General features: G+C 33.7%; 4 protein-coding genes across 9 annotated transcripts; 1 reads left to right on the top strand and 3 right to left on the bottom strand.

Annotated features, from left to right (window-relative positions):
• Positions 1-866: 866 nt before the first annotated feature.
• Positions 867-3,061, bottom strand: LOC100527228 (uncharacterized). The gene is given in 5 exon segments (NM_001249758.2): positions 867-1,116; positions 1,233-1,292; positions 1,390-1,629; positions 2,673-2,804; positions 2,912-3,061. Coding segments are annotated over 5 exon segments (648 nt in total). The 5' UTR covers positions 3,023-3,061; the 3' UTR covers positions 867-1,011.
• Positions 3,062-5,811: 2,750 nt separating this feature from the next.
• On the bottom strand, positions 5,812-7,431 carry LOC100782086 (uncharacterized). The gene is made up of 5 exons (XM_041013133.1): positions 7,296-7,431; positions 6,976-7,163; positions 6,721-6,883; positions 6,373-6,629; positions 5,812-6,231 (listed from the first exon to the last, which is right to left on the bottom strand). The coding sequence occupies exons 1-4, from the start codon at positions 7,371-7,373 to the stop codon at positions 6,555-6,557; spliced, it is 504 nt and encodes a 167-aa protein (XP_040869067.1). The 5' UTR covers positions 7,374-7,431; the 3' UTR covers positions 5,812-6,231; positions 6,373-6,554.
• Positions 7,432-10,107: 2,676 nt separating this feature from the next.
• On the top strand, positions 10,108-14,151 carry LOC100777981 (uncharacterized). 5 transcript variants are annotated; one of them, XM_006605265.2, is made up of 4 exons: positions 10,108-10,310; positions 10,716-10,958; positions 13,473-13,575; positions 13,823-14,151. In XM_006605265.2, exons 2-4 carry the CDS (start codon positions 10,788-10,790, stop codon positions 13,972-13,974), a joined length of 426 nt encoding a protein of 141 aa, XP_006605328.1. In that variant the 5' UTR covers positions 10,108-10,310; positions 10,716-10,787; the 3' UTR covers positions 13,975-14,151. The 5 variants fall into 5 exon arrangements, with proteins under 5 accessions (XP_006605328.1, XP_006605327.1, XP_006605329.1 ...); XM_006605264.2 differs by having other exon boundaries at positions 10,145-10,310; positions 10,759-10,958; XM_006605266.4 differs by having other exon boundaries at positions 10,161-10,305.
• A 4,018-nt stretch (positions 14,152-18,169) lies between these two features.
• Positions 18,170-21,198, bottom strand: LOC100791994 (glucan endo-1,3-beta-glucosidase 14). Of its 2 annotated transcripts, none has more exons than XM_006605436.4 (3): positions 20,772-21,198; positions 19,489-20,543; positions 18,170-18,950 (listed from the first exon to the last, which is right to left on the bottom strand). In XM_006605436.4, the coding sequence occupies exons 1-3, from the start codon at positions 20,833-20,835 to the stop codon at positions 18,867-18,869; spliced, it is 1,203 nt and encodes a 400-aa protein (XP_006605499.1). In that variant the 5' UTR covers positions 20,836-21,198; the 3' UTR covers positions 18,170-18,866. The 2 variants fall into 2 exon arrangements, with proteins under 2 accessions (XP_006605499.1, XP_006605500.1); XM_006605437.4 differs by having other exon boundaries at positions 18,170-18,728.
• Positions 21,199-25,973: the final 4,775 nt, after the last annotated feature.

The raw sequence follows: 25,973 nt of genomic DNA, 5'->3' as shown, positions 1-25,973 counted from the left end.
ATGAAATCAATAAACCAAACACACTCAATCTCAAACTTTCGCTCACATAAATGAACTAAACTTCAATATTTTTACAAGCCAAACCTAAACTTAATCATCTGCTGAACTCAACACGCTTACATCTCATTTAAGACATGTTTGAATTAAAATTTACAAAAATATCTCAAGTCTTCATTCTCTAAAACTTAATTTTCGAACAAAATTTTACACTCAAACATTCTTTTGAAAACTTTCCAAACATGATCTTGAACTAATTTTACTCTTAAACATACTTTTAAATCTTTCCACCAAAAATCCAAACACACCAGCATATGATTATCTTTTGTGAATCACTTAAATGATACGCACTTAATGCTTCTTTCTTGGTTCATGATTTACAAATTACAATAAAGGCTTTTTGGATGATTGTAGTCTGATGGAGACTTCTCCTAAGACAGAGAAGGTCTAAAAGGCGAGAGGGTTATTTTTTGTTTGTCGACTGTTTAGAGATAATTTACAGATCTCTAACACGAGTGAGAGAAATAAATCTTCATGAATTTAAAGTCTATCTAAGATGTAAGATGAGTCCAAATCCTTGGAGCATCAGAACAGAGACATTCACTTTTTTGGTATTAGATTTCTTACCAAAACATTATACAAGAAACTTAACAAATTAGTCGGTTCACATCATGGGGAATGTTAGCATCGACCCCATATTTCTGTTTAATAATTATTTGTAATGTCCTGACTTATTTAGCCTAGTGCGGATCTGCTACATAAATTCAATTCAAAGCAACAATGAAAAACCATGCAACAAGGGCGAGTCACACAAGGCAAATATTCGAGCAACCACAGACGAAAATCGCATCATTATATCAAAGTATAACTTTGGTAACAATAACTGCACATCTAATCTTCTACAAGTACCATGAACACAGGCCAAACATTCATTTTAAAACAAGATAATGTAATTAAATAGAGCAAATCATTCTCTAGAAACAGGAACTAAGCATCTGAACCTCTTTTGGTCGCTCAACGGTAGCTACTTAAAGGGTCAGCAGTTTTCCCAGTTCTAGCATCAGTCCATGCTTTTGCAATGGTTTTCTTCATCTCATCGTCCCCATCCTCATACATATTCTGCAATATTACATGCATAGTAAAAGTCAAGTTGAATGTTCCCAAGGGTACATAGTTACATGCATAAAATTAAAACAAAGTAGCTTCAGCCAACTAAAGAAAAAAAAGAATCTGACCTTCATCATGTCCATAATTCCCGCCATTGGGTCTTTCTCTTTGTCCAGATTTGGCTTAAGCTGTAACACCAACACAAAAGTTACTACTTTATCACGCTGATTAACAAGGGTTGGGGGGGGGGGGGGAGATGTCATTTTAATCTTCGCATAGTACTACCTTGTCTTCTTTGAAGTGCAAATCTAGCCAGTTTCCTTTGGAAGCCTTCACCAATGTGATGATTGCCCTTTTAGGCTTGACCACAACCTTGCATTTCTCCGGTACTATCTCATTGTGCAATTTTGATATTGCACATCGGTAGTTCTTCCCTTGAACATCATGGAACTTAACATCGAATGACATCGACTTAAACTCGGATTCAACCTTATTCTCATCGATTCCCTCCATTAACACATATATCTGTCAAAGAACGAATACAAGAAGCATAATCATCGGGAGGAATTTGATACTGTTGACCAATAATGTTACTGTTAACTTACAGTGTGTTTGGGCATACTATTAATGTGTAAACTACATCAGTTTCATAAAAAGACGCAGAAGCTGTGGGTTCTTGCCTCTATCTTACACATGCACAAGGGGAGAAAATGTGTATCCAGACATGCTATTAAGCTATTCTTTTAGACTAAAATGGAACTTGATAAATACACTTCATCCAATTTTGTTCAACACCTGTATTATTCTTCCTCTAATTTTTGGAATTACAAAATAAAATGAACTTATAATTTACTTATCTCCTAATATATTTTCCATTCCTTTCACTTCTCAAACAATAAAAATAAAATCTTGTCCATGGCAAAATTCCGAATTGTATGTTAATTTTATTTCATTCAACTACTCAATTCTACTGCATTCCATTTGTCTCAAACACAAGGGAAACTCTACCATACCATCACAGAACACCCCCAAATGATGTAATATGCGAAATTAGTTCATTCTACAGGTGATTAATTACATCATTACATCATATTGACAAAAGAAAAGTTAAACTTATGATCATTTGTAAGTAAATAAACAAGCAATTCAGTTAGATAATTATTCAACGGAAAATGCATCCCTATCCATTAACAAGAAATTATTAGGCAATCTCAGGCCACCATGTATCCATGATCCTTATGCAATCAAGATTTTCACTTTATGAAAAAGAATTAGCACACCTCTACTAGGTGTCATGTAGGATTAACTAAGACGAGTTTATCAATGACGGATGGCAGAAGGCCAAAATTCCGCCATATAAACACGCCATTGTGGCCTATGGCACTGCCATAGCAGGCCTACCTTCACAAATTGCCTTATTGCGGCGCTATAACAGGTTATTTAACAACATTCTTAAACACATGGTGGTCTCAGACCATGTAATAATTTCTCATTCAATTGATTAACATTCAGATGTATACTTTCAAATCATGATGCCAATTATATCCACAAATTATAAGACTCTTTACCTTAACTTTGTCACTATCCTGGTCCCAACTGAACGACGCGAGTGCCGCATACTTCAGCGCAGGTGAAGGCGCCACTTTAGTTCCGGTCGAAATCGGCGCCGGAATCTGCGCAGAAGCTTCCTCTGACGATAACTGCAAAATCGTCTCACAATTTTTTCACACGAAGGAATCAGGGAGCGATAAACGGAAATAATTAACAAAAATGCGAAGAAATTTGTAAGTTTGCTATAAATGAGAACCTTTTCGAGGTTACGAATTTCGGAGGAGAGAAGAGAGAGGGTTCGAGGTCTTTTGGCGATGCTGTGGAGGCGGCGAAGCTCCTCCAAATCCAATGCCAAGTCTTGCGCCATTTCTTCACTCTCGCAACTTCAGATAATAAATAACTATTCTTAGTTTCTTACAAGTTTGTTGTTTTATATTGAGGTTTGGAAAATGCTAGAATACTAAGAAAAACATTGTATTAGGGGCAATTTGGGGTTGTCCTAAATTGTTTTCATTAGGGTTATTACTTTCCCACTTAGCAAGGAAGATTCTAGAGAAAACTAGGATCCTGCAGACCTGGCTTTAGTTTTCGAGAGATCTACGCTGGGCCTCATTTTACATTGGGCTTGTTTCGTATATTGAAAAATGGTTATTGCTTCCTGCACTCTCTTTTTGTACTTTCCAGAAGGTAAGAAAAATATTTACCTACTTACATTTCTGTATCCATTAAGAATAAAGTATTTAGGACTACTTGAATGACAGATTCTAACTTTTGCATAGATTTTTTGTTTTAAAGGAGTCGAATAGTTGATTCTCAATATATGAACCGTAATTTTAGAAAATTTAAATCCAGGAAATTAGAGAAATACTAATTATTACATAATTTGTTACTTGTGTAACAATGTTTAGTAATTCCTTTGACTGATAGCTACTATCCTTACGAGTTATTCTTTAAAGTGTGTTATCCTACAATTTGATAAGACTAACATAAAAATTGTAATAAAAATAGGTTGGCAAGTAGGGTTTTAGAGAAGAGGAAGGAGGCAAGTAGGAACTTTTCTATTCAAGAAAAAGATATGCTTCTTCGTAGCCCAAAAAATAAGTTTAGAGATATTTAAGTGGGTGTCACGAGTGTGTATAAGGAGAAGCTTTTGAAACCTGTTGGGGCAGTAGGGTTGTGTCTAGAGATTTGATGATGGATGTGGATGATGGTCTGCTTGATGACATTCCTAAAAAATGTCTTTAATTGAGGTTTAAAGAATCTTGATGGCCAGTGGTTCCTAAAAAATGTGTTAAATGTATTAGGGAATGAAGAAGGTTGATTTTATAATCTTGAAGGCGAAACTCCAAAGAAGTTGGACTGAATGGCAAGATTCAAATCATTAATTTGCAAGACAACTATTACCAAGTGGTGTTTAGTAGGGAAGAGGATTACAACAAGTTTGCATTATTGTTTGAAGGGCCATCGATGGTGATTGATCACTATCTTATAGTGCAACATTGGAAGTTTTTTTTTCTTGATGCATGCTAAAGAGTCACACAAAGTTGCACTACGGATCTAAATTAAGTTTCTTCCTATTGATTTTTATGTTTATGATCGAGGACGTGTGTATGATACTAGTTCGGCACATTCCTTAAAGTTGATCACTTATCATCTATTCACTCTCGAGAAAAATTTGTACGTATCTGTGGTAAATTGGATTTAGAGAAACCTTTGCAAACTCATTATGGTTCGAGGTTTTTTGCTTAACCTTGAATATGAAGGTTTACATGCTATTTGCTCTAGATATGATCAATTTGAACATAAGGAACAATGAATGGAGTTTTTAGGTGGCGTAGGGAATGTGCAGGAGGTGAAGCAAGTTGGCAATAGTGAAAAGATGATGATTGAATTGAAACTTCGATGAATGTAGTTAGGGCTTACGTAAGTCCTACAAATCAAAAACCATGATTCAATTTAGAAAACCAATCAAACTGCAAAAGGCGATGATAGTTGTTATGATCCATGCATGATAGCACATCATAATGTCAGGAAGAAAAAAGGTAATAACGAAAATATTATAGAAGATGTTGTATTGGATGCTGGAAAGAAGGTTTCAAAGATTATGGTAACAAATGGTAATAAAATTAAAGGACATGATTTGTGATTTTAAATCAAGAAACTAATTCGACTCATTCATTGGAGCCAATTTCAGGAAGAGTAATCTTTGAAAAGATTCCACTTAAAGAGGATAATTCTGGTATGATTGAGGTAGGTCTAGTTGTTAAAAATAAGGAGATTTCTTTAGGTTAGTAATATGAGATAGTTAGGAAAACTAGTGACATGTGCATTATAGCAAATTCATATAAAATCAACTAGTGGAGGTATGGAGGCATTTTTGGCCAAGGACTCAAGTCGCAGTAAGTTTCCAATATTTTCTGAAAGTTCATATGAATGTAATCGTTTGAAATTGTCATGGTACAAGTAAAGGTTTTAGTAGCTTGATTAAAAATACTATGAAGCGTTATCTAACCTCTTTTATATATTTCAGGCACGACTAAAAGCATAAGGTAAAGAAAAAAAAAAGTTATAGCTTAAGGTAATCATTGCACAATGTGAGACTTGAAGAGGTGTCTATGTTAATAAGTCACCAAATAGCTGGAGAAAAGCTATCCAAGGAAGCTTTTCTTTAAACTCGTTTTTGTTGTTTTCTTTCTTTAAAATAAGCTCTTTTATTTTTTTTTAAGAGCCTTAATAAGAAGATATTTGGCTTAGCTTCTCCTCAATGATTTTTTAAGAGCTTCTATAAAAGTTGGACCAAACACTAGTATGAGTTGCAAATTAATGAATTTTTTTTCCACATTTTTTATATAGTTCTGAATTTTGTTTGTAATGCCTCGAGAGCATATTTGTCTATAATTAGTTTCCTATAAGTTTTTGTTTTTTTTATGTAATGTCTAGGATCATGAGAATGAAGAATAACTTTCTAAAAATTACTCTTGGTGTAACTTAATCCTTCCTCTTAAAAATAAGGTCTGCAAAAACTTCATTGTCATATGTTATCCATATGATTTGAAAAGGAGTGATTAATTTGTTCTTGTTAATTGCAAATCATTAAGAGGTATGCCTAAGTCTGACATAGATCTCTAACAAACTATATTATGTACCTCTCACGGGTTAAGAAGGAATTATCTATTTCTAAATATTTTGGTACAATTAACAATCTTAGCAATCCTTGATCAAAGTTTAGTTACTCGACTTATTGCTTCTCTCTTGAGTTTTGATCATGTGTCATCAGAATAGTCCTTTTCTTTTTGGTCAATATAAACAAAGGGCTAAGCCTCTAAGGAACAAATTCAAGTTCAAGAATAGTTAGCCATTACTCTTCACCTCCAATCCCTTATCTTGCGTTTGCGTAATCAGAATACTCCGAAGCTGCTTTTGCAACTGTGCTTTTACTTGTTGGTTATAATCAATGTTTCTACACACACTCTCCTTTTCAGCCAGGAGTTCCAACCTTCTCATTTCAGCAGCAGCTATCTCCAAATTGCAAGAGTCACCACTGCTGCTTCTAAGTTCCACAAAAGAGGACCTCAGCTGAAAACCAAAACCACATTTCAATTCAAAACCTTAACAACACCAAAATTACATTTTATGTCAGAATTGAAAACACATAACAAGTGCAAGGTTTTAATAAGGGATCCGCAACTAAGAAGGACGGACACCCCAGTCCCTTACCGTGTCCGATGTCCGACACGCGTCCGTGTCAGTATCCAACACTTAGCGTGTCAGTATCTGACACCGATACGACACCTGTACTACATTCTATATTTTGAACATTTTAGGTGTTCACGTGTCTGCGTTCATGTTGTGTCCGGTGTCCATGTCGGTGCTTCGTAGATCCGCAATATCAAGCTATTTTAACTGCCCGCAAACCGCAATGCTACCAACAACCGGAAGTGGGACCGCATCTGTCCGTGACCGATATTTAAAACCTTGAACGAGTGATTTACAACAACTTCAGGTATTCTGTTCAACCATTGATAGCAAGTGAAACTGTTTTACTTTCAATTATGACATTGTTACCTCGTTGACTCTATTCCTCAAACTCTGAACTTCCACTTTACATTTCACCACAAACCTATCCGCGATTTCCTTGAACTCCTTCATTTCGATCCATTTTGCATCGTAAAAGCAATCTCTTTTCACGCGCAATTCCTCAAGCTCCTCCACCTCGTTCTGCATCGACCTAAATTTGAGCCAAATTAATCAACTAATTTCACTGAATAACAGAGAAATTCAATTCAAGTTCAACACGCACGCACGTGGCTATACTTATACCTCAGTTCTAGTGAAAGCGATTCGTGATTGGCTTCGAGGTTCTCGATTTGAGACTTGAGAGCAAGAAGCTTGAAATGCTGCGACGCGATTTTCTGATCGAGCCACGAGCACCTCTGTTCCGTGGCTCTGATGTTTGCGAGCATTGAAGCCAAAACGCGGTACTTGTTCCCTTGCAACTCTTTCTCTGCCTGCAAAGTTGTGACATAGAGAAAATTAGGGTTCGGAATACGGATCTTGATCTTGCAAGCTCGGAATTTAATGTCGTTTGGAAAAATTGAAATGTTGAATTGTTTGGTAGGTTAATTGAATTTGAATTGAACCTGGAGAAGAGAGAGACGTTGAATTCGCGTGCGGTCCATGTGGTGGAGCCGTTCGTGGAATGCGGAGGAAAGCGCCATTGCTGCTGCACTGGTGACGAAGAAATGAATACAACGAAATCTTATTTGCTTATTTAGGGGGAATTATTATTATTATTATTAGAGGAAAACGAGTAATGGCAAATTTAAAGAAAAAAATAATTACTCTTTTCATTTCTTTTAATTTATCGTTTTAGATTAAAAAAAAAAAGAATGCTTATATGTTATTTTAGAACTTTGAAATGATTTTTTTCAATCTTGGTATAACATTGATTGTAATAGTGGAAGGAGTATTACATGAACAAAAAAGAGAGAAATTAATTGAAAATAAGAGGTGATTATAGATAAATAAAGGATGTGATAAAAGGAATGGAGGAAGTATGATATGTGCTCTTATTTTTAAAGAAATAAATGGACTAGTTTGATGTTATATGTGACCCAATTGAAGGGATTTAAATTTCTTCAACAAAATGTAATGGAACAACATAATACTATTATCATTAGAAAATGTGCTTTTACTTTTTTCTTTTTTTTGGTGAAACCAATTTTAAAGAAACATGATGATCCTTACGTCTGATAAGCTCGCAGTGGAATTACCAACAAAAAAAAATAGTCTAACACCCTTCTACTATTTTGTGACATTTCTCATCTTTTTCTTAATCATGAGGAATAATTACATATTATTTAATAAGGTAGAAATCCAAACTAAATAAAGATACTTAAAACTAAAAACATAAACATTTACAATACAATACTAGAAATGTAGCGAAATATTATTTTCCTAACTAGTAAATTATCACCCTTCTACCCTCTCAAAAAAAAAAATCATCACCCTTCTATTCGTTGAATGTCATTTTGTCTAAGATTATATATTTGGCTTAGTCACATTTCTCACCCTAAAGTTTGATTTTGTTACGAATTTTGCTCTCACATATTTTTTTCCCACAAATTTTGCCCCAAAATTTTGAAAAGTGATAAATTTGTATTTTCCTTCAATTGTCTATTAATTTTGTTAGTTGACCCTAAAAATATGGGACAAAATATGCAACATCATTAAAATATGAGAACAAAATAAACAAATTTAGTAGAAAATTGAAAAAAGGTCAAATTCGCCACATTTTTAAATTTGGAAGCAATGTAAAAAAATAAGTGGGTGTAAAATTTATAACAAAGTCAAACTTTGGACACATAAATTGTAATTAAATTTATGTATTTATTTGAATTAGAAATATATAATATTGTAGGAGTATATTTTATGGTGTGTTTAGTTTGAAAAAAGGTGAAAGGGAGGGATTTTTTTTAGTTTTACCTTAGATTCTTTAAAAGAATTAGAGAGAAGTAGAAGAGAAATGAAGGGAAAAAAATTCCTCTTCTACATTTACCTCTTTTTCAATAATAGGAAAATTTGGAAGGGAAAGAAAAAAGTTATGTTTTTTTAATTACAAATATTAAATTGTCTTCAAATTTAATTTTATTTTATTTGTCATCTCTTCTATTACTATTTATAAGGATATAATAATATATTATTCATATTGTCTCTATCATGCTTCTGTGAACTAAATAAGGTGACTTTTTTTTTTTTTTTTTAATTTCCTCTCTTCTGTCCCATTACCAATTTCCTAACATTCTTCAAACTAAATACATTATTATTAGGCTTTGTTTGAACTGATTATCTGAAATGAGATGGATTAACAGTTTCAAAATTGTAGATATTTAAGATTAGAGTATACCCATGAACTTTTAATAAGTATTATATAGTAACGTATTTAGTCTAAAATATCTTTATTTAATATAAGTTATAAATGTGATTTGTTGTTGATTAAAGTATTTTTAAATAGGCTACAAATATAGTGTTCATATGAAAGTTAATTATAATTATTTTAAATAAGAATATATGTGCAAAAAAATATTATTAATACTTAAGATGAAACATCAATGTTTTTTAAATAAAAAAAATAAAAACCAATAATTTTGGAATTGAAGGAGCAATATAATTAGTTTATCTTTTTTTTATCCAAAAAATTAAAAATAAATACTAAAAAAATTATAATGACTTATATACTCTCCATAAACAATTGAGATATATGTACATTAGAATTAAGTTGTCTAACAAGCACTGTAGAACTCTTGCTATTTCATGCAGCTGAGTTCCACCAACTCTTGCCAGGTGTATATATTTTATTTTAAGAAAAGGTATACATATGTTAAAAAGCTTAATTTAATGAGTATTACTTACCCCACGTAATGGGTAAAATACTCCTTGTTTATAAGGTTGAAATTAAAAGTGATGCTTCATCCTTTATATGATTCAAATGCATTTTTTTTTATTTTTAGGCTAAAATATTTCTAATTAAATAAGAAATTATAATCGCAAATGATCAGAAGAAAGAAATAAAATATTAAATATAATGACAGTTTAAAAAAACATTTATTGCTATTAACTAAAATATCTAAGTAAGAAAATGATATTTTTATTATATTTCATATTAATATATTCTGTTTCACTTTATATTATTTTGCTCCGCTTCATTACTCCTAGATATCCAAATAAAATCTTAGTAACATATATAACTCATCAAACTTCAGATATTTTTTTTTCAAAGAAAATTTGGACATGTACTTAGCGGTGGCTAAAGCACTGCTTGAAATATTACAGTAGAATTAAATTTATAATTAAATATCTTTTTTTAAAAATAATTAAATAGTAAAAGTAAAACTAGAAAATAGCTGGTTAATTCATAGCATATATGCCAAAAAGAAAATCCATGACCCAAATGATGGATCTGAAAGCATAAATTAAATGGGCTTTGTTTTTTGTTTTTCGGAAGTCTTAAATGGGCATTGTTGTCTGAGTGTCGAGACTCGAGAGTTTTCAAATCGTAAAACCTAAATAAATACATCACTGCCTTCAGAAAACGACTGCGCCTAGCTTCTAGCCACCCTTTAATCTTCGTCAACGTTACTTTTCCACCTCGTACGGTAACACACGCTTCTTCTTCTTCTTCTTCTTCTTCTTCAAATTGGTACTTGGATTCTGTGTTTGCTTAATTGAACCTCTGATCCATGAATCTGAACGATTTCATCCAAATCATTACCATTTGTTTCTTTAATTTGAAGGAAGATATTTTTCTATATGTTAGCTGGATGATTCAGATTCCATTTTTTTTGACAAATATGAAAATGGATATATTAATTTCGATTTCGATCAGGATTTTGACTTTCACGCGAATGATTAATGATTAAAGTTTGGAGAGTACTTTTACGGATTTCAATGCATAATAATGAATTCTAATGCACCAAATGAAGAAGGAAGAAATTGTTGCTTTAGTTTTTAGGCTTTCCCTGCTTTAATTCTAACATGCACTGAAATTTTACTTGATTCAGTGATTAATCTTTGTGGGTGATTGAATTTGGCTGGTTACTGCAGAGGGATTCAATTGAGAGGGAAAGGGACTGATGGCAGACAACACACAGTCTTACTGGGAAGGCTACAAAGCGTTTTGGTCAGAGAGGTTTTCCTTTTTGAGCAACTATTCGAGGTTCATCAACCGTGATAAACCCATCCCTTCCTGGTCAAGCTCTGATGTCGAGGAGTTCATTGCTTCTGATCCTGTTCATGGACCCGTCGTAATAATTCTCTCACTTTATCTACATTTATGCCTTTGATGATGTTGTTTAAGCTTATTTATTGATGCTCTTTGCCTTGTTTTTTTGAATGATTACATTGTATCCTGAGCTTGCTATTGCTATTATTATTGTTGTTTGCGTGTTTTCTCTCAAGTGTGCTTCGTTAGTTTTATTTTGGAATTTTACTATCCGGTGCTCTGCATGTTTAAATCTGGTTCCTTATGTTATATTTCTTGATGTTCGGTTGGGTATTGTCTGTTTCCGTAAAATGGTAGTTGGTATTTCCTCTACGGAAATTTATTTGGACTTCGAAGACTGTTATTTTACAAACTGTTTGTGGAGATTACATCTGCCAATGGACTCCTTCTTTGCTCACCAAGACAGAAGTAGAAGACACAGGTTGTCCTTTACTTGTATATGAAAGTCCATGAGAAGGTGGTGTAGATTTTGCAGTACTAGGCCTTTCATTGATAAAGAAAACTTGTTAAATGTAAAAATGTAAAAGCTTTTAATCTATTTATCTAGTATAAACATGGCATAAGACTTTGACAAAAAAATTAGTGAGACTTGTTAAGGCACTAAAGCATTAAGTAGTTTATGATACATGTTTGCACTTTGCACAATTAGTTGGAAATTTCTGCATTGTTTTCCATTCATTATTCCTGGTTCATTCCAAATGTTGGTGCATTTTTTTAGTTTGTTTACACTAAGATTGCAGCCACATTAAGAAATGGAAAGCGTTGTTTCTCGGGCAGTGTTCCACCTGATCCAGATGGAATAGACCATTGGACTCACCTAAAACAAGGTGCTATTGTGCCAGTAACTCAAATGTGGAACCAACCATATATCTGTATATTTTCAATTCCTGGCCCTGTTATGCCAGGTTGACCTCACTGCATGTCTGCATACCTCTTCTGTTGGTCTTGCATTAATCACTCTGTAATCTCTAGTACTTTTTTGTGAATTTTAAGCATTTAAAGTCACTGATTTAGACAAATAACGTTAGATGACTTATTACGTGGAATCCCTCACAGTCATGGTTTTAAATTGCATCTGTGGATATTAAAATTGTGTTTGTGATGTGGTTGCAGATGCTTCCCATACAGTTATAATGTGGCTGCAATTGCCGTTTTGGAGGAATTCAAAACCCAGCTCACAATCAATGATAGTAGCACTGACTATTAGGCGTTGACAGATTTAATACTGTTATACTGTATGAAGCTAAGTTAGTGTGTGTTTGCCTGTTTGGTTTGGCTTACTTTGAGGAAATAATCACTTATTTGGAAACTGAAAAAAATATTTTTTTTTCATTTCCTTTAAGTTATTAGGATACTCCATTTGTAATATACTCAATCTTGAGTTAGGCATTAACCATGTGTTTTCAAAAGTTTTGTCCTTTCAACATAATAGAGCTCTTCCGTAAATAGAACATCCTTGGGACTCTTTTTCTTTGAACTATGGTTCTTATCTCTTTGAACTCTTTCCATCATTCATTGGTTTTGCTAATATGCATTATTTTTATAATGTCATTACACACTAGACATAACATTTGTCTCTATAATGTCCCTCATACCTTCGCATAGCGAAGAGCCTCTGGGCAATGGGGTACGAAGTTTTTTATGTTTCCAACACCTCTGGTGAGGTGATCTCCTTGAAACAAACTACAACAAGGTGCTATTGCACCAATACCTGTCTATTTTGCATTCTCAGCCATGTTATGTCAGGTTGGCTGTGCCGCCACTGCATAATTCACTTTGCAATCTTCAGTAGTTTTTTGCACAACTGTCTAATTGCTTAAAGTCACCAGCTTAGACAAATAATCTTTGATGACTTGTTAAGTGGAATCACTTACAATCAATGGCAGTGGCACTTTTAGGCATACACAGATTTAATAGTTTCTATTGTATGGAGCAAAGTTAAGGAAATCTTATTTCCCTTGAAGTTATTAGGATGCTCCATTCTAGTGTATTCAATCTTGAGCTGGGTATTAACTATGTCTTTTTCAAAAGTTTTGTCCTTTCATCATAATAGAGTTTGTCCATCAAGTGAATGCCCTTTCAACATCATTATGGTGCTTATCACTTCTCATCATTCATGATTTTGCCAATATGCATTGTTGTCATAATGTCATCACTCACTAGACATGACAGCATTTTATCTACAATTTGGTGGTTGTGATGTTTATAATCCAAAGGACTCAAAGGTGATTACCTTGAATCATCCCGTGACTGCCTCCAAAAGAGGAAAAATAGATGTTGTATGAAACAAAAATATAATGGACAAATTATGTTTTTCTGTTTCATATGGTATTGTTTATGTTTTAGCTCATTCTCTTAATAAGTGGCAAATGACAGAAAATCTATGTTGCCAACTACATCCTATATCACTAACTGTTTGTGGCTGTTATCATTTTCTGTATTTCACCTGCTGGAATATTAAATTTATATTGAAGTTTTCCATCAAAATACTATGATCTGAAGTGCTGTGTGGGTAATTTCCCTTTTCCCATTTCAGCTGAAAAGTGCTAGAGAAGCAGTGCAATTTGGCCTCACAGGAAGTGCTTTGGGAGCATTATTTACTGCAGGCTATGCCTGGAAATATTCAAAGAGTTTACATGGTAATCTACCACTTCTCATACTACTGAAATCTTTTTCTACAGCACTGTGCTTTTTGATAGCTCTCAAGTTGATTATCATATAGTAAGCAAAAACAGACATCATTCTTGCTCCTTTTGACTCTTGAAGATGTTTTAGACTCTAAATTGGTTTTATAATATTTTGTATATAGTGTTGTCATAAAAGTAGTATGAAAAACTGATTAATATACATTGTTAATCTTTTACTTTTCCCTACCGTATTAAACAGGCGCTGGACTGTCATTTTTAGCTGGAGGTATATTTGGGTGGACTTTTGGGCATGAAATCGCAAATCACACACTTCAACTTTACAGGGTAGACACATTGGCTGCTGAGGCCAAGTTTCTGGACTGGTGGAATAAGAAGACTGGAGGGTATTAAAACTGTTGGCTTATGGGAATTAATGCTACATTTGTTATCGTTTCTGAAAAATGAAGAATAATTTTTGGTGTTGGCAGTGCGATTTATGCTCACTGAATAAGTATGTTGTGAATTAGGTTATGTTTTAAAACTAATGCATCATCGCAAAACAAATGGTGACTTGTGCCATTTTTTCTCTGTATTGTTGTGCTGTTGTTTATTAGTCTGGGACCAATGGTTGAGAGAGGTCATAAGTGCTGGCATTTTCATATTGTTCCACCGCTAATACAATCGAGACAACATACTTTTTCTGCTTGCATTAGTCATAAGTAAAAATACGAGTAATTTTTTTATGACTAATCAGGACACTAAAAATTATGCACGCTAGTCAGAGTAAAAACCAAGTTTCACATAAGATTCGTACTGTTTCCTCATTGGTTTTTTCGTTATCTTCTCATTTCCTATCACGACTTATTCAGAAGTACGTGTTTGTTAAGCGTCACTTTGGATTAGAGTCTTCATACACGCTAGTCGGAGTAAAATTTTGATTTTAGCAAAAATGAATTTGAGTGAATTGGTTTATGTTTGGAAATTATTGGAGGGAAGTGATTTTTTGCATGGTAAATGTTTAGATAGTGTTGATGCAAAATGCTTTGGGATATACAATTTTAGGGAAGATATAATAGGAATATTTTGTCAAATAAAAATAATCTTTTTGTATATACATAAAAATGAGATTTTATTAAATTTAGAATGAACAAAAAATGTGGTTTTCACATTATGGGAATTAAATTCAAGTATATATAAAAATGTGATTTTCACTATTATCAAACTCTTGAGTTAACTCGCTAACTCTTATGAGTTTACGAGTAGTTGACTCTTGAGTAAACTCTTTTTTTAGAGACTCCGGGTAATTTTTAAGTAAACTCGATAGACTCTCGAGTTTACCACCGAGTCAACAAGTAAGTTAAAAAAATTAGATCAAAATGTAAGTCATTTTTTATTGTTTTATGTGTTTAATATTCAACATATCTTCATTTAGCATGTTATTTTTAAATATAAAATTCTCACCTTTAATAATATCAAATTTTTGTTCTTTAATAACATCAAACCCTATTATCTCTATCTACTAGTGATGTATTATTACTAGACTTGTTATTTAAATATCCTGAACTTTATTATTTATTGTTTTGTTTTGCTTTATCTTATTGTTGAAATGTTTAATTAGTATGTTATTTATAGATATTTTATTATTATTTTTATATGAAGTAGACTCTTACAGTCTACAAGTTGAGTCTACAAGTTGAGTCTACGAGTCGAGTCTATGAAACTCTCACGAATCTGCATAAACTCTGAGTTTGATAACCTTGGTTTTCACATTATGGGAATTAAATTCAAGTATATATAACCAAGTCTAGAGCAATCTATGTACACATTCGAAGTAAAGCACGTCCTCCAAAAGAGGTTTCCCATAACAGTGTCACCTTAAATCGGTGCCTCATTTCTGTTTTTTCTTTTTATGTTCATGGGTGAGGCTACTGAAGTCAAAATATGTACTCCCATCTGCTCTTTGCTTATCTCCAAAATATGAATATATATTCATCAAGCGATTCTATGTGTAAGTAATCTGTAAGGTAATTGTTTCCTCAATCTTTTTGCTGCAATTCAGATTTTAATTGAGAAGATCATGGAGGTCAGGGCTAAAGTTTTGACATTCTCTTCAAGCTTCATTTCTCTTTAAATCTTCAGGAGGTCATTATGGGATTGTAATTTGTTTCAAAAGTTAATTCGATAAATTATTCAGACTAGTGTTTCTTTTGACTATTTTAATTGCCATTTCGACAGGTAGAATTGCACTGTGATTAGCCAGAGCCGGTGAACATTTTTTTAATATAGGAGAAACAATTGAGATTGTGCTCTCCTAATATCGATGGTTGTAGTGCTGCTCAACTATTTGTCACTATTGTTTTAAGCATTATTTGGAATATATTGAGTGATTGCGAGATTTTCATTTTCATGTATTCTTTTTGGTGGCTACTGCTTCATTACCAACCAAAAAGAGGAGACAATCAGCCGTTACGTGATTTTCTTATAGTATTTTAATGTATTATTATGGTTCTAGGGAATGTGAACAATAGTATAGCATATAAAAAGTATGATTATGATGAAGGAATAAAAGAAGTGGAGTAGCTATTGAGCTCTACATATGATGTAGGAACAATAAGCCGTTACTTGGGGTTGTCTGGTTCCAAACTACATTCGAGGCTTTTGGTGTTTGTCTAAGGTTTCAGATGATAATGCCAAAGTTAAGGCAAATTTGACACGTGGAGACCCCCTGTTGAGCCACCTAAGAGAAACGTATTGAAATATTGAAAACATGTTTGCATTCCAAGATAAGAAAAAGAAAGAAAAATGCCACAACTTATGCAGCAGTTGAATCATACTAGTTTTAAAGTAATTCTATACGCAACCTTTTAATTATCAGGGCATTTTTTTTCGCCACTGCCCCCTAAAATTCAGCAGGGCCATGTAGAAGTTCGTGCCGAGCGATAGATTCTGACTTAATGCTCTTACTACAGTTCAAGAGAGACAACACAAACAATAAGAAATTGACAATTTTACTTAGGATACAACATTATAATTCAACGTAGTAAATGACATAAGATCGTGTTTGGATGAGAGAATTTAAAATTATAAAAAAATTTAAATTTTAAGAATTTTAAATATTTCAATTGAAATTTTTTTATTTTCAAAATTTTATATTTGGATAAAAAAATTAAAATTATGAGATCAAAGAAAATGAATGCAAAGGGAAGAGAAGATATGATTGTGTGCTTTTAAAGAAAAGAATATTGATGGGGCATGGGGGGTCGCAGGAAATCAGAACACGACGGTATACACCATCACATTCGACTACAATATTTAGTCAACAAGGCAAGGCATGACCCAGGCCCTCCGCGTTGGCGAGTACCTCCGCCGCGTGATGGGCAGCTACGACTGCTCTCCTGATTGGCGGGTGCAGTTCTACGTGTCCCCCTACGCCCACACCTGATCGATGCTTCGCGAGCTCACACAGTGTTTCTTGAAGATCGGCGTAAGAGTTGCGAGTTTGAAAATGAGATTTTGGAAACTTTCAAGTGGAAGAGAAAATCAAGGGAAATCGCAAACGCTTTTAGAAAATTCTTCTGTCAAGAAGATAATTTCAATTTCTTACCTTTTAAAAAGAAATTAAAATTTCACTAAAATTCTGTTTTAAAATTTCAAAAATTTAAATTCTTTATAAAAAAAATCCAAACAATAAATTTTAGATAAAAAAAAATTAAATTCTCTGATAAATTTTTTCCATCAGTTAAAATTCTCTATCCAAACGCATTATAAAAGAATATGCAATGGCATCTTAGAATACAAGGACAACAATCTTTCCAATTCTATCTTAGTCAAGCACTTGTTGAGATTATTATGGGATGGTCCCTACTTGAGAATGTGTCACGTTAAACTTGTAATCAAAGTTTTAAAAAGGCCAAAATGTTGTCATATTAACAGTTGTATGCAGGAAGCAATTTTAAATCAGAATGTTCAGTTCCTCAAGATGATGACGATGCAAAAACACTTAGTGGGATTTGTTTGCAAATTGCCTTTGTATTATGTTATGCCCCCTAAAGAAAAAGAATTGTTTTCTTCTTCTTTCTATTTTTTCAGGGTGGGTCAGCTTGAGGATTTGAGGAGTACATGTGCACAACCACAACCACCTTCATTGATGTCAAAGAGCTAGATCAATCCCCATCATCTTCTGATAAGGCTGAAATTTGATTGTCCACTTCAAAATAGAAATAAAATAGATTTTTTTTTTTGATAAAGGCACCTTTGCTAAAGGGGTCAGCAATGACCCTATGCTGACGGTTATTTGGCCAGGGAATAAAGCAGAACCGTCCTATTGTCTGCTTGAGGATAATAAAAGAGGCAAACAAAGCCTTAACTTTGAGCACTTTAATTAGATTTTCATTAATATCATATTTTTTTGAACTTTGTACTATGATAAAATACACAAGTTGATACCCAAAGTAGTTTGGCCCAATGGAAGCGCGTTAAGGCTTGAAAATATGTACAGGAATACTCCACAAGGAGGTCTCTAGCTTGAATCCTGCAAAAAATATCCCCTTCAAGAGGGAGAATACCCATATCGCTCCATCCTTCAGGACTGTGAAGCTTCCCTCCACAGTTTTAAAGTTATTGTAAAAAAAAAATACACAAGTTGATAAAAGGGGCAAATGACAGATCAAAGAATGGTATTACTAATACCAGAATGTACTTTTATAATTATTTATATACAAAGAGAACAGTTGTGGATTCCACGTCCCATAATAAGGGGCTTTTCTTAGCATCCAATAAGGTGAGGCATAAGGAAGACAAGCCTAGCCTTAAAACCTTTTCCTCAATCAGAAACATATATTTTTCTCTTCTTCTGATGAATGAAATCAATTCTACAAAAATCAGCAATATACAAACATATTTCCTATTTGACAATTCAGCTAATAAATGAATGAAGTGGCTTTTTGGATCTTATCTTCCTAAAATAAGCTCAATCTAACGTCATTGCCACATGGTTGATGCTGGAATGTGACTAATGGCGGGGTAAGTGAATGAAAGTGTAGCCACTCTGTGAAAGTTGATCTTCCAAATGAATTGAATTGAATTGAATTGCCTTGCCTCTTCGCCGTATTGCAGATTTTGTTTGTTGCCCTCATCATTTAGAAAGTGTGTGTTGGTCCTGATTTCTGCAAAATAGGTACCTTTAATATAGATCATACTAGAGATACTCCATTTTGCAACTTGAAGGATGTATTATCCCAAATTTTCGTTATTTTGATACATATACACATGATTCACTCCACAAGAATATAATAATATTCTTCTCAAACAAAGCCACAAAGGGCTGAAGTCAGCAAACACACAAACATCCAGAAGAAGAACAAGCTTTGAAATCCATTTGATGCTGCCTGCTTCAAAGTAAAATTTGATTTAAAAATAAGAAGAAAAAAAAAAGAAAGATAACAGAAGATAATTAGATTGACACTGCTGAGAATGCACCAACTACTAACTACCTACTTAAAAATACCAAGATAGCATACTTGAAACTTGAAAGTATTTTGCTAAAATATATAATTATGAATTTGACTATCTGTAAATTACATTACATACAAATACAAACCCCTTTTAAATTGATAAACTTCTTCTCCCAATTGTTTAGATTACATTTTTTTTTTGTCATACAATTTTATTTTTTGTGTGAACCAAGGTATCTCGACCAAAAGCCAATGACTAATCTCTCAAGATATTGAGATTCATTTAAGAGGTTAACATCTTCCAGCAGATATTTTTTCATATGCACGAGACATGGATCTAACCCATGACCATATGCTTAAAAAAGACAAGGTTATTTACCACATCATGTTGGTTCTGTCATAAGTTTTGCTATAAGCTAAATAACTTTTGTAGAGTTGGGGTGGGAAATAAAAGACTGGTTTTTATTTTTACCTTTATTTTAGTGGCAGAGGAGGTAAGAGAAATTGAAGTGGATGAAGTGGATGAGTCTGCAAAAGCAGCCAACCCTACATTGTAAGCCATAGTTTCATCAGGTTGAAAGAGACCATAGTTCCTTTCCGAGGTTGCTCCACTCTTCATGTCCTCATTGAACAATGCAAAAATGTATGCTTCCAACCTCATTCTAGGACTAAAAGGTGTCCCTTCATTAGCCATTTGCCTTCTCAGCAAATTCCTGTTATAAGTTTGAGCATTCTGCACTGACGCACCAATCTCATTAGGGTCTCCTTGGGATGGCCAACCAGTCTCAGATACCCTAACCTCAATCCCACTAAAACCCAATTTAGCAATGGCAAATGAGACTGCATCCACCTGAGCATAGAGCATGTTATCATAGTGTAGGTTGGTGTAAGGGTCAACCATTCCTTCATTAGGATTGAATAAAACATAGTCCAATGGAATCCTATTAGGGTCATCCTTGTATGCAAAGTAAGGGTATGCATTGATCCAAAAGGGTGCCTTAGTGGTGGCCAAGAAGTTCAAAAACTGGGACATGATCCCTGAGATCTCACTCTTGAAACTACCAGCTGAAGGAGGGTATGATTCCTGAAGCACTTCTAAGGAACTCGGCGTCGAAACGTGGATGTTGGAGTCTAGGCCTAGCTGAACTAGAGCATTGTGGATGTTCACCACTGCTGGAACAAGATACTGAATTAGAGTTTTGTCACCATTTGTGTATAACTCATTCCCTACTTGAATTCCTGTGATCTTTGTGTCTGGGAGGTATGGTTTGATATGGCCACTCACCCATTGAAGGGCTTGTTGTGGATCATTTAACTGGCTTAGCATGTTGTTTTCAACCGTAACAATGACCTCAACGTTTGATTTAGCAAAAGCTGTCAAAATCTGAGGGTTGGTGTCATAAATTCTTGTTTTTGTGACCTTTAAGTTGCTGAAGAGTTCAAGGACTTTGTCTGGAGGGGGCAAATTGTTAGCTACTTGGCCATAGTTGATTCCAAATGATGCAACACGTCCAAAAAATCCAATATCTGTGGTTTGCAAAATCAGTGAAAATTCGTTAGTACTTAAAAAAGTTTCAAGGGAACCAAACTTATTATTCTACTTTTTTTCCATATCAATGGTATCAAGTTAGTAAAACAAAAATGTCAGCTCAAACAGGATTGCCTCCAGGGGAAAAAGTAAAGCAAAAATGCAACAACAAAAACATGCATAATGAACAGAAAAAAAAAAGAAACAAAACAAAACAAGCAAGACACCTGAAGAGAAAAACAATGTCACGAGAATATAGCTGATTGCTATTCTTCGGATAAATGTTGCCATTGTGACTTGAGACTGAGGGTGACACAATGAGATTGAAGAGTTTCAAAATTACTCAGATATGATATAGATAATAGTCTTATAGAGCTATCTTCAGCAAGGGAATTCCTGTATTTCCTTGTTTGAAAAATTTTGGAGGCAGAATACAAGGAAAAAAAAAGAGAGGATTTATGTATGGTTCCTTAGTGGTAAGGGCTTTTTAATTGGCACCGTTTGTCCTTATATTTATATTGTTTTGGACAGGTTGTCTCTTTCCAACCCACGCCAACTTCCAAAGATGCGCATTCTCTAAAATACCATTCAAAAGCAAAGAGGAACTCCACACAACTTGGTAAAATACTAGAGGCTAGCTAGCTAGCTAGTCATCGCCACAAGATAAAAAAATTGAGGTTAGGTGAAAGTTAGTTGACCATTATTGTGATTCCGTATCACTAATCATGCTTCCGTGCATCTTCCTGAAATACATCACCTTAAATTTAACGAATGCTTGTCTTGAATGAATTAGTATAAATGTTAAATAGATGTCTATGTGCATGTCAACTAATTATAATCAAATCATTAAAAATATATTTATGTTAACCCGAAAAGAATTGAATTAAGATTTCTTAAAAAAATAAATATATAAATATGATATTCCGAATTTATTGTAATAAATGTAATTTACTATTCATATAATATTTGATTCAGAGAAAATTGAATATCTTTTATTTATGCCTAATTAATTCAGTAACTCAATATAAACTCTCATCCATTCTGTATTTAGACGCACAGTTTCAAACACAAAATACTTATGATTTTTTTCTCGTTTGATATGGCATTCAGAGACGGGCAGATTTATCTTAAGAACTGTACCTACCTGGTAGACTTATTGTCCTAGAAACAAAATTTTCTGACAAACTATGTGCATCATCGGTTCACCACTCTAAATTTTGAGTTTGAATTTTATGAATATAAAAAAATACTTAAAAAAGGAGATCTCACTTAACATAGTCCAGCTAAGTTTTCTACAAAAAAATCGGTCATTCACATAATCGTAAATACTATGTTGCTATATGATAACAAAAAACAGGTAAACATTTACTTTAATCAACCATCAATGAGATCAAAACTATCAATAATATTACAAAATCATAAATACTACTGTATCCAGCTATATGATAACAAAATCCAGGTAAACATTTACTTTAATCAATCATTAATGAGAGCAAAACTATCAATAATATTACGTACACATACATAACCCCTTCACATATCAAAGTTATATTCAAACACTATCAATTACTAATTTTTTCAAGAAAAAAACAACTAAAATTACATATAGATTATTCTTTGATTGGAGTCAAATATATCTTCATTTATGTACGTAGTATATTTTTATTGGAGAAAGCTTAATAGAAGCAAATAGGAGGAACAAAACAGTTGGTTCATCACCTTTTAAAATCATTTTCAAATACCATCAATCAACCTTTTTTATCACCAATAATTATGAGCATGTAATTGTCATTGTTCCTCTCTTGATTCCCACTTTTATTGACATTAATAGGAAATGTAACTGATTGATTAATGGTAGGAGATTTGAATTTCAAATTCTTGAATTTAAATGTCATAACTTTCCTTGTCTATTTAATTAAATCTTTTTTAAAAAAATTCTTTTGAAATAAACATTAAAATTACAACCATCCCCTACATATTTCAAAATAATAAACTACATTTAATAAATAAAAGAAAATTCCTGGGTCAACATGAGGTGTAATGCATCGAACTTGGTATAGCAAGCTATATGAACCAGACCTAAAATAATAGGACTTAACACATGTGTAGTTGGTGTAGCAAGTTATATGAACCAAAAACACTTGGCGCGTGATAGCGGTCTATCAATCATAAGACACCCCCACAGTCTTTGTTGTTATCATTGTGTTACGTGTTTCGCAGCAAAACTTGTTCGATAATATTCTGCAATGCTAATCAGCAAGTGTATTGAGTCGCACAAGTAATATAAAACGGTAAGAACCAAGTATCGAATCACATGGAACTTGTTTCATTAAGAAAATATATGTTCAATGAGCAAACATTTGTATGAAGCAAGTAAATGTTGAAAATGGTTTTATCTAAAAGTCTAAATAACTACAAATTAAAATATCTAAAAGTTGAGAAGTAAAACAGTCAAGTAACAAGCGTTGGGTCATTCTACTGAACTTACTTTGATGTTGCTAAATGTTTTTCTCTATTTAACATTGTTTTAGTGTTCTTATGCTAAAAAACTACCCAAACCAAGATCCCTCGAGTGAATGGGCCTAACTTTATTTAAAGCTCGTCCTTGATCCCTCAACAAACTTAGTCTATAAGAATTGCATTACGATTACAACATAATAAGGACTAGATTGGTGCACTCTGTCCCCAGACATACAGTTTTCTAGCTTGCTCTATCAAGTTCTAAGATTTTAAAGCACTTCCCAGTACTAAAAATCCTAACTATGCATACAAATGGGTGATCAAGCCACAAGCATACAGAAATAAGCATAAATAGAAGCAATGAACACATAAAAACAACTTTAAATAGATAGTAAGAGAATATTACATCAAAGGTTCAACAGAACTCCCCAACAAGAGATTTAGCTTTCCATTACAAGTTAGCAACTTTCAGCACAAAGGATAGATTTTAAGGAAAAACTAAGGCTACAAATGGTTGAGGATGTCTCCTCCAACCTCTAGAATCCTAAAATCACTCCTTTAACCTAAACTCTCTTGGAGGCTGAGGCTCTGTCATTCTAGCTTCTTCTATTGCTCTGTTTTTCGACTCTTCCCTTTGATTTTACACCCACTTTAGTGTTTTAAAGGCTCATTGACCTTTCAGATTCTAAAGGCTTGCTAAGCGCGAGTTAGTGAAATTTGGCTTAGCGAGCTAGGCGCGCTAAGCGCGAGAAGGGACAAATGACTCGCTGGGCGAGCTGGTGGCACGTTGGGCGCGGGCATCTGTGACTGATCCTCTTTTAGGGTTTCCCAATGCGCTAAGCGAGCTGAGTGCCTCGCTTAGCGGATGTCACTCGTTAAGTGCATAGGCCTCGCTTAGCGAGACACCAACTGCTAGACCTTCTCTTCGTTTGACCTGAAACTGAAGTGATATCAACATTAATTCACAAAATGGGAATATCTATTAGGTAAAATCAAACTAAACATGAAATATGTACAATTCCTACAAAAAGAACCATAAATTGGAGGAAAGATGCTAATTTCATGAAACTATTCAATAACAAAGTTAGTCGTAAATGACGACTAACATTGCGTTACTAGGCCAGGCGCGTGCCTGATATTCATGAGTGCTCTAGAGATCTCCCCAAGATCTCATGCAAGTGGCCCCACTTTACACTCATATAGCTGATTTCATCAAGTGCATGCTACAAATCATACACCACCCATAAGGGATATGAGAATCATTAAAAACTTTATAAGATGTAAAGCTTTCTCAAACATGTAAAGTTTACTATAAAGTTTATCCTCTCATTAATGCAGCTCTAACACTTTCTCATACCATAGGAAAGGACTAAAAGCAAATTGATAGAAATCATGTTGAGTGTTAGCAGAACTGACAAGTGACTTGTTTTTATCCATATAAACCTTTTTCATGGGATCTCCAATCACAAAGGTTGAGTTACCGTCACTTGTTTGCTTTCAAGTGGCTTAAGTCCCATTCCCCTCGATGTTTCCTTCCGACTTCACATAATCTATGGAAATTGTTCCATCTTTTAGCAGTTGCTTAACCACATTATGTTTCAGTTGTATATGTTTATTTTTCCCATTGAATGTTTTATTCTAAGCCACCACTATGCTGACTGGGAATCACAATGCATATATATTGATGGGGTCAATTTCATTCCCAAAGGAATGTTAGCTAAGAAGTTTTTCAACCACTCAGCCTCACTACCAACCATTTCTAGAGCAACAAACTTTAACTCTATTATTAATCTAGCAATAATAGTTTGTCTGGTTGATCTCCAAGCTATCGCACCACCACTAAGAGTAAACACATAATCACTAGTGGATTTTGTCTCATCTAAATCAAAGATCCAATTAGCATCACTATACCCTTCAAGTGCTGCGGGAAATCCATTGTATTCAATACCATAATCCATAGTAGCTCTCAGATATCTAATGAGTCTAACAAGTGCATCCTGATGGTCCTAATTAGGACTATGGGTATATCTACTCAATCTGCCTACTGCATATGCAATATCAGGTCTAAAAAAGTTCATCAAATACAGTAAGCTCCCAATGATTTGGGCATATTAAGTTTGAGCAATTGGTTATCCTTTATTCTTCTTTAATTGAGAGTTAGCATCATAAGTATCTTCTTTCCTTATAATTTTAACTCCCAAAATAATACTTGCTTCACCCATGTCTTTCATATCAAATTCAGATGCTAAGAAAGATTTAGTTTTAAAAACTATATCATTGCATGTATCAAAAATAAACATGTCATCCACATAAAAGCATATAATAACATGATCATCATTCACAGGCTTTCTATATACGCATATATCAGCATCACTATTAGAAAAACCATCAACAAGTAAAGTCTCATTAAATTTTTCATGCCATTGTTTAGGTACTTGTTTTAAACCATATAGGGATTTTAAAAGTTTGCACACTTTATTCTCTTGACCATCCACCACACACCCCTCAGGTTGAGTCATATATATCTCTTCCTTTAAATCACCATTCAAGAAAATTGTCTTAACATCTATTTGATGAATCACTAATTTATGGATTGCAGCTAAGGCTATCAAAATCCTTGTAACAGGTTCAAAGGTATAAAAAAAATCTATATTAAGTTTATGAGTAAACCCTTTAGCAACCAACCTTTCCTTGTACTTATCTATAGATCCATCACGATTATACTTCCTCTTAAAGATCCATTTACATCCAATAGGATTTGCACCCTCAGGTAGATCTACTAAAATCCATGTATTATTCTTTTCAATAGAGTCAATTTCAGTCCTAATGGCTTGCTCCCAAAGGTTTGCATTTGAAGAACTAACAACTTCTGAAAAACTTAAGGGATCATCATTAATAAGATATGTATACAAGTCATCTCCAAAACATTTCTCTGTCCTATGTCTTTTACTTCTCCTCAAATCCTCGCT

The sequence above is a fragment of the Glycine max genome, chromosome 20, assembly GCF_000004515.6.
Source record: "Glycine max cultivar Williams 82 chromosome 20, Glycine_max_v4.0, whole genome shotgun sequence".
NCBI classification, from domain to species: domain Eukaryota; kingdom Viridiplantae; phylum Streptophyta; class Magnoliopsida; order Fabales; family Fabaceae; genus Glycine; species Glycine max.
The sequence above is the reverse complement of the archived record's forward strand: the minus strand, read 5'-3'. Positions and strand labels throughout refer to the sequence as shown.

Coding starts and splice junctions, on each gene's coding strand:
- LOC100777981 (XM_006605265.2), top strand. CDS start 10,788: ATGGCAGACAACACACAGTCTTACTGGGAAGGCTACAAAGCGTTTTGG. Junction 10,959..13,472: donor ATCCTGTTCATGGACCCGTC/GTAATAATTCTC, acceptor TTCCCATTTCAG/CTGAAAAGTGCTAGAGAAGC. Junction 13,576..13,822: donor ATATTCAAAGAGTTTACATG/GTAATCTACCAC, acceptor CGTATTAAACAG/GCGCTGGACTGTCATTTTTA.
- LOC100791994 (XM_006605436.4), bottom strand. CDS start 20,835: ATGGCAACATTTATCCGAAGAATAGCAATCAGCTATATTCTCGTGACA. Junction 20,544..20,771: donor GACATTGTTTTTCTCTTCAG/GTGTCTTGCTTG, acceptor TGCAAACCACAG/ATATTGGATTTTTTGGACGT. Junction 18,951..19,488: donor CCTCTGCCACTAAAATAAAG/GTAAAAATAAAA, acceptor ACTTTGAAGCAG/GCAGCATCAAATGGATTTCA.
- LOC100782086 (XM_041013133.1), bottom strand. CDS start 7,373: ATGGCGCTTTCCTCCGCATTCCACGAACGGCTCCACCACATGGACCGC. Junction 7,164..7,295: donor AACGTCTCTCTCTTCTCCAG/GTTCAATTCAAA, acceptor ACAACTTTGCAG/GCAGAGAAAGAGTTGCAAGG. Junction 6,630..6,720: donor TGAGGAATAGAGTCAACGAG/GTAACAATGTCA, acceptor CACTCGTTCAAG/GTTTTAAATATCGGTCACGG.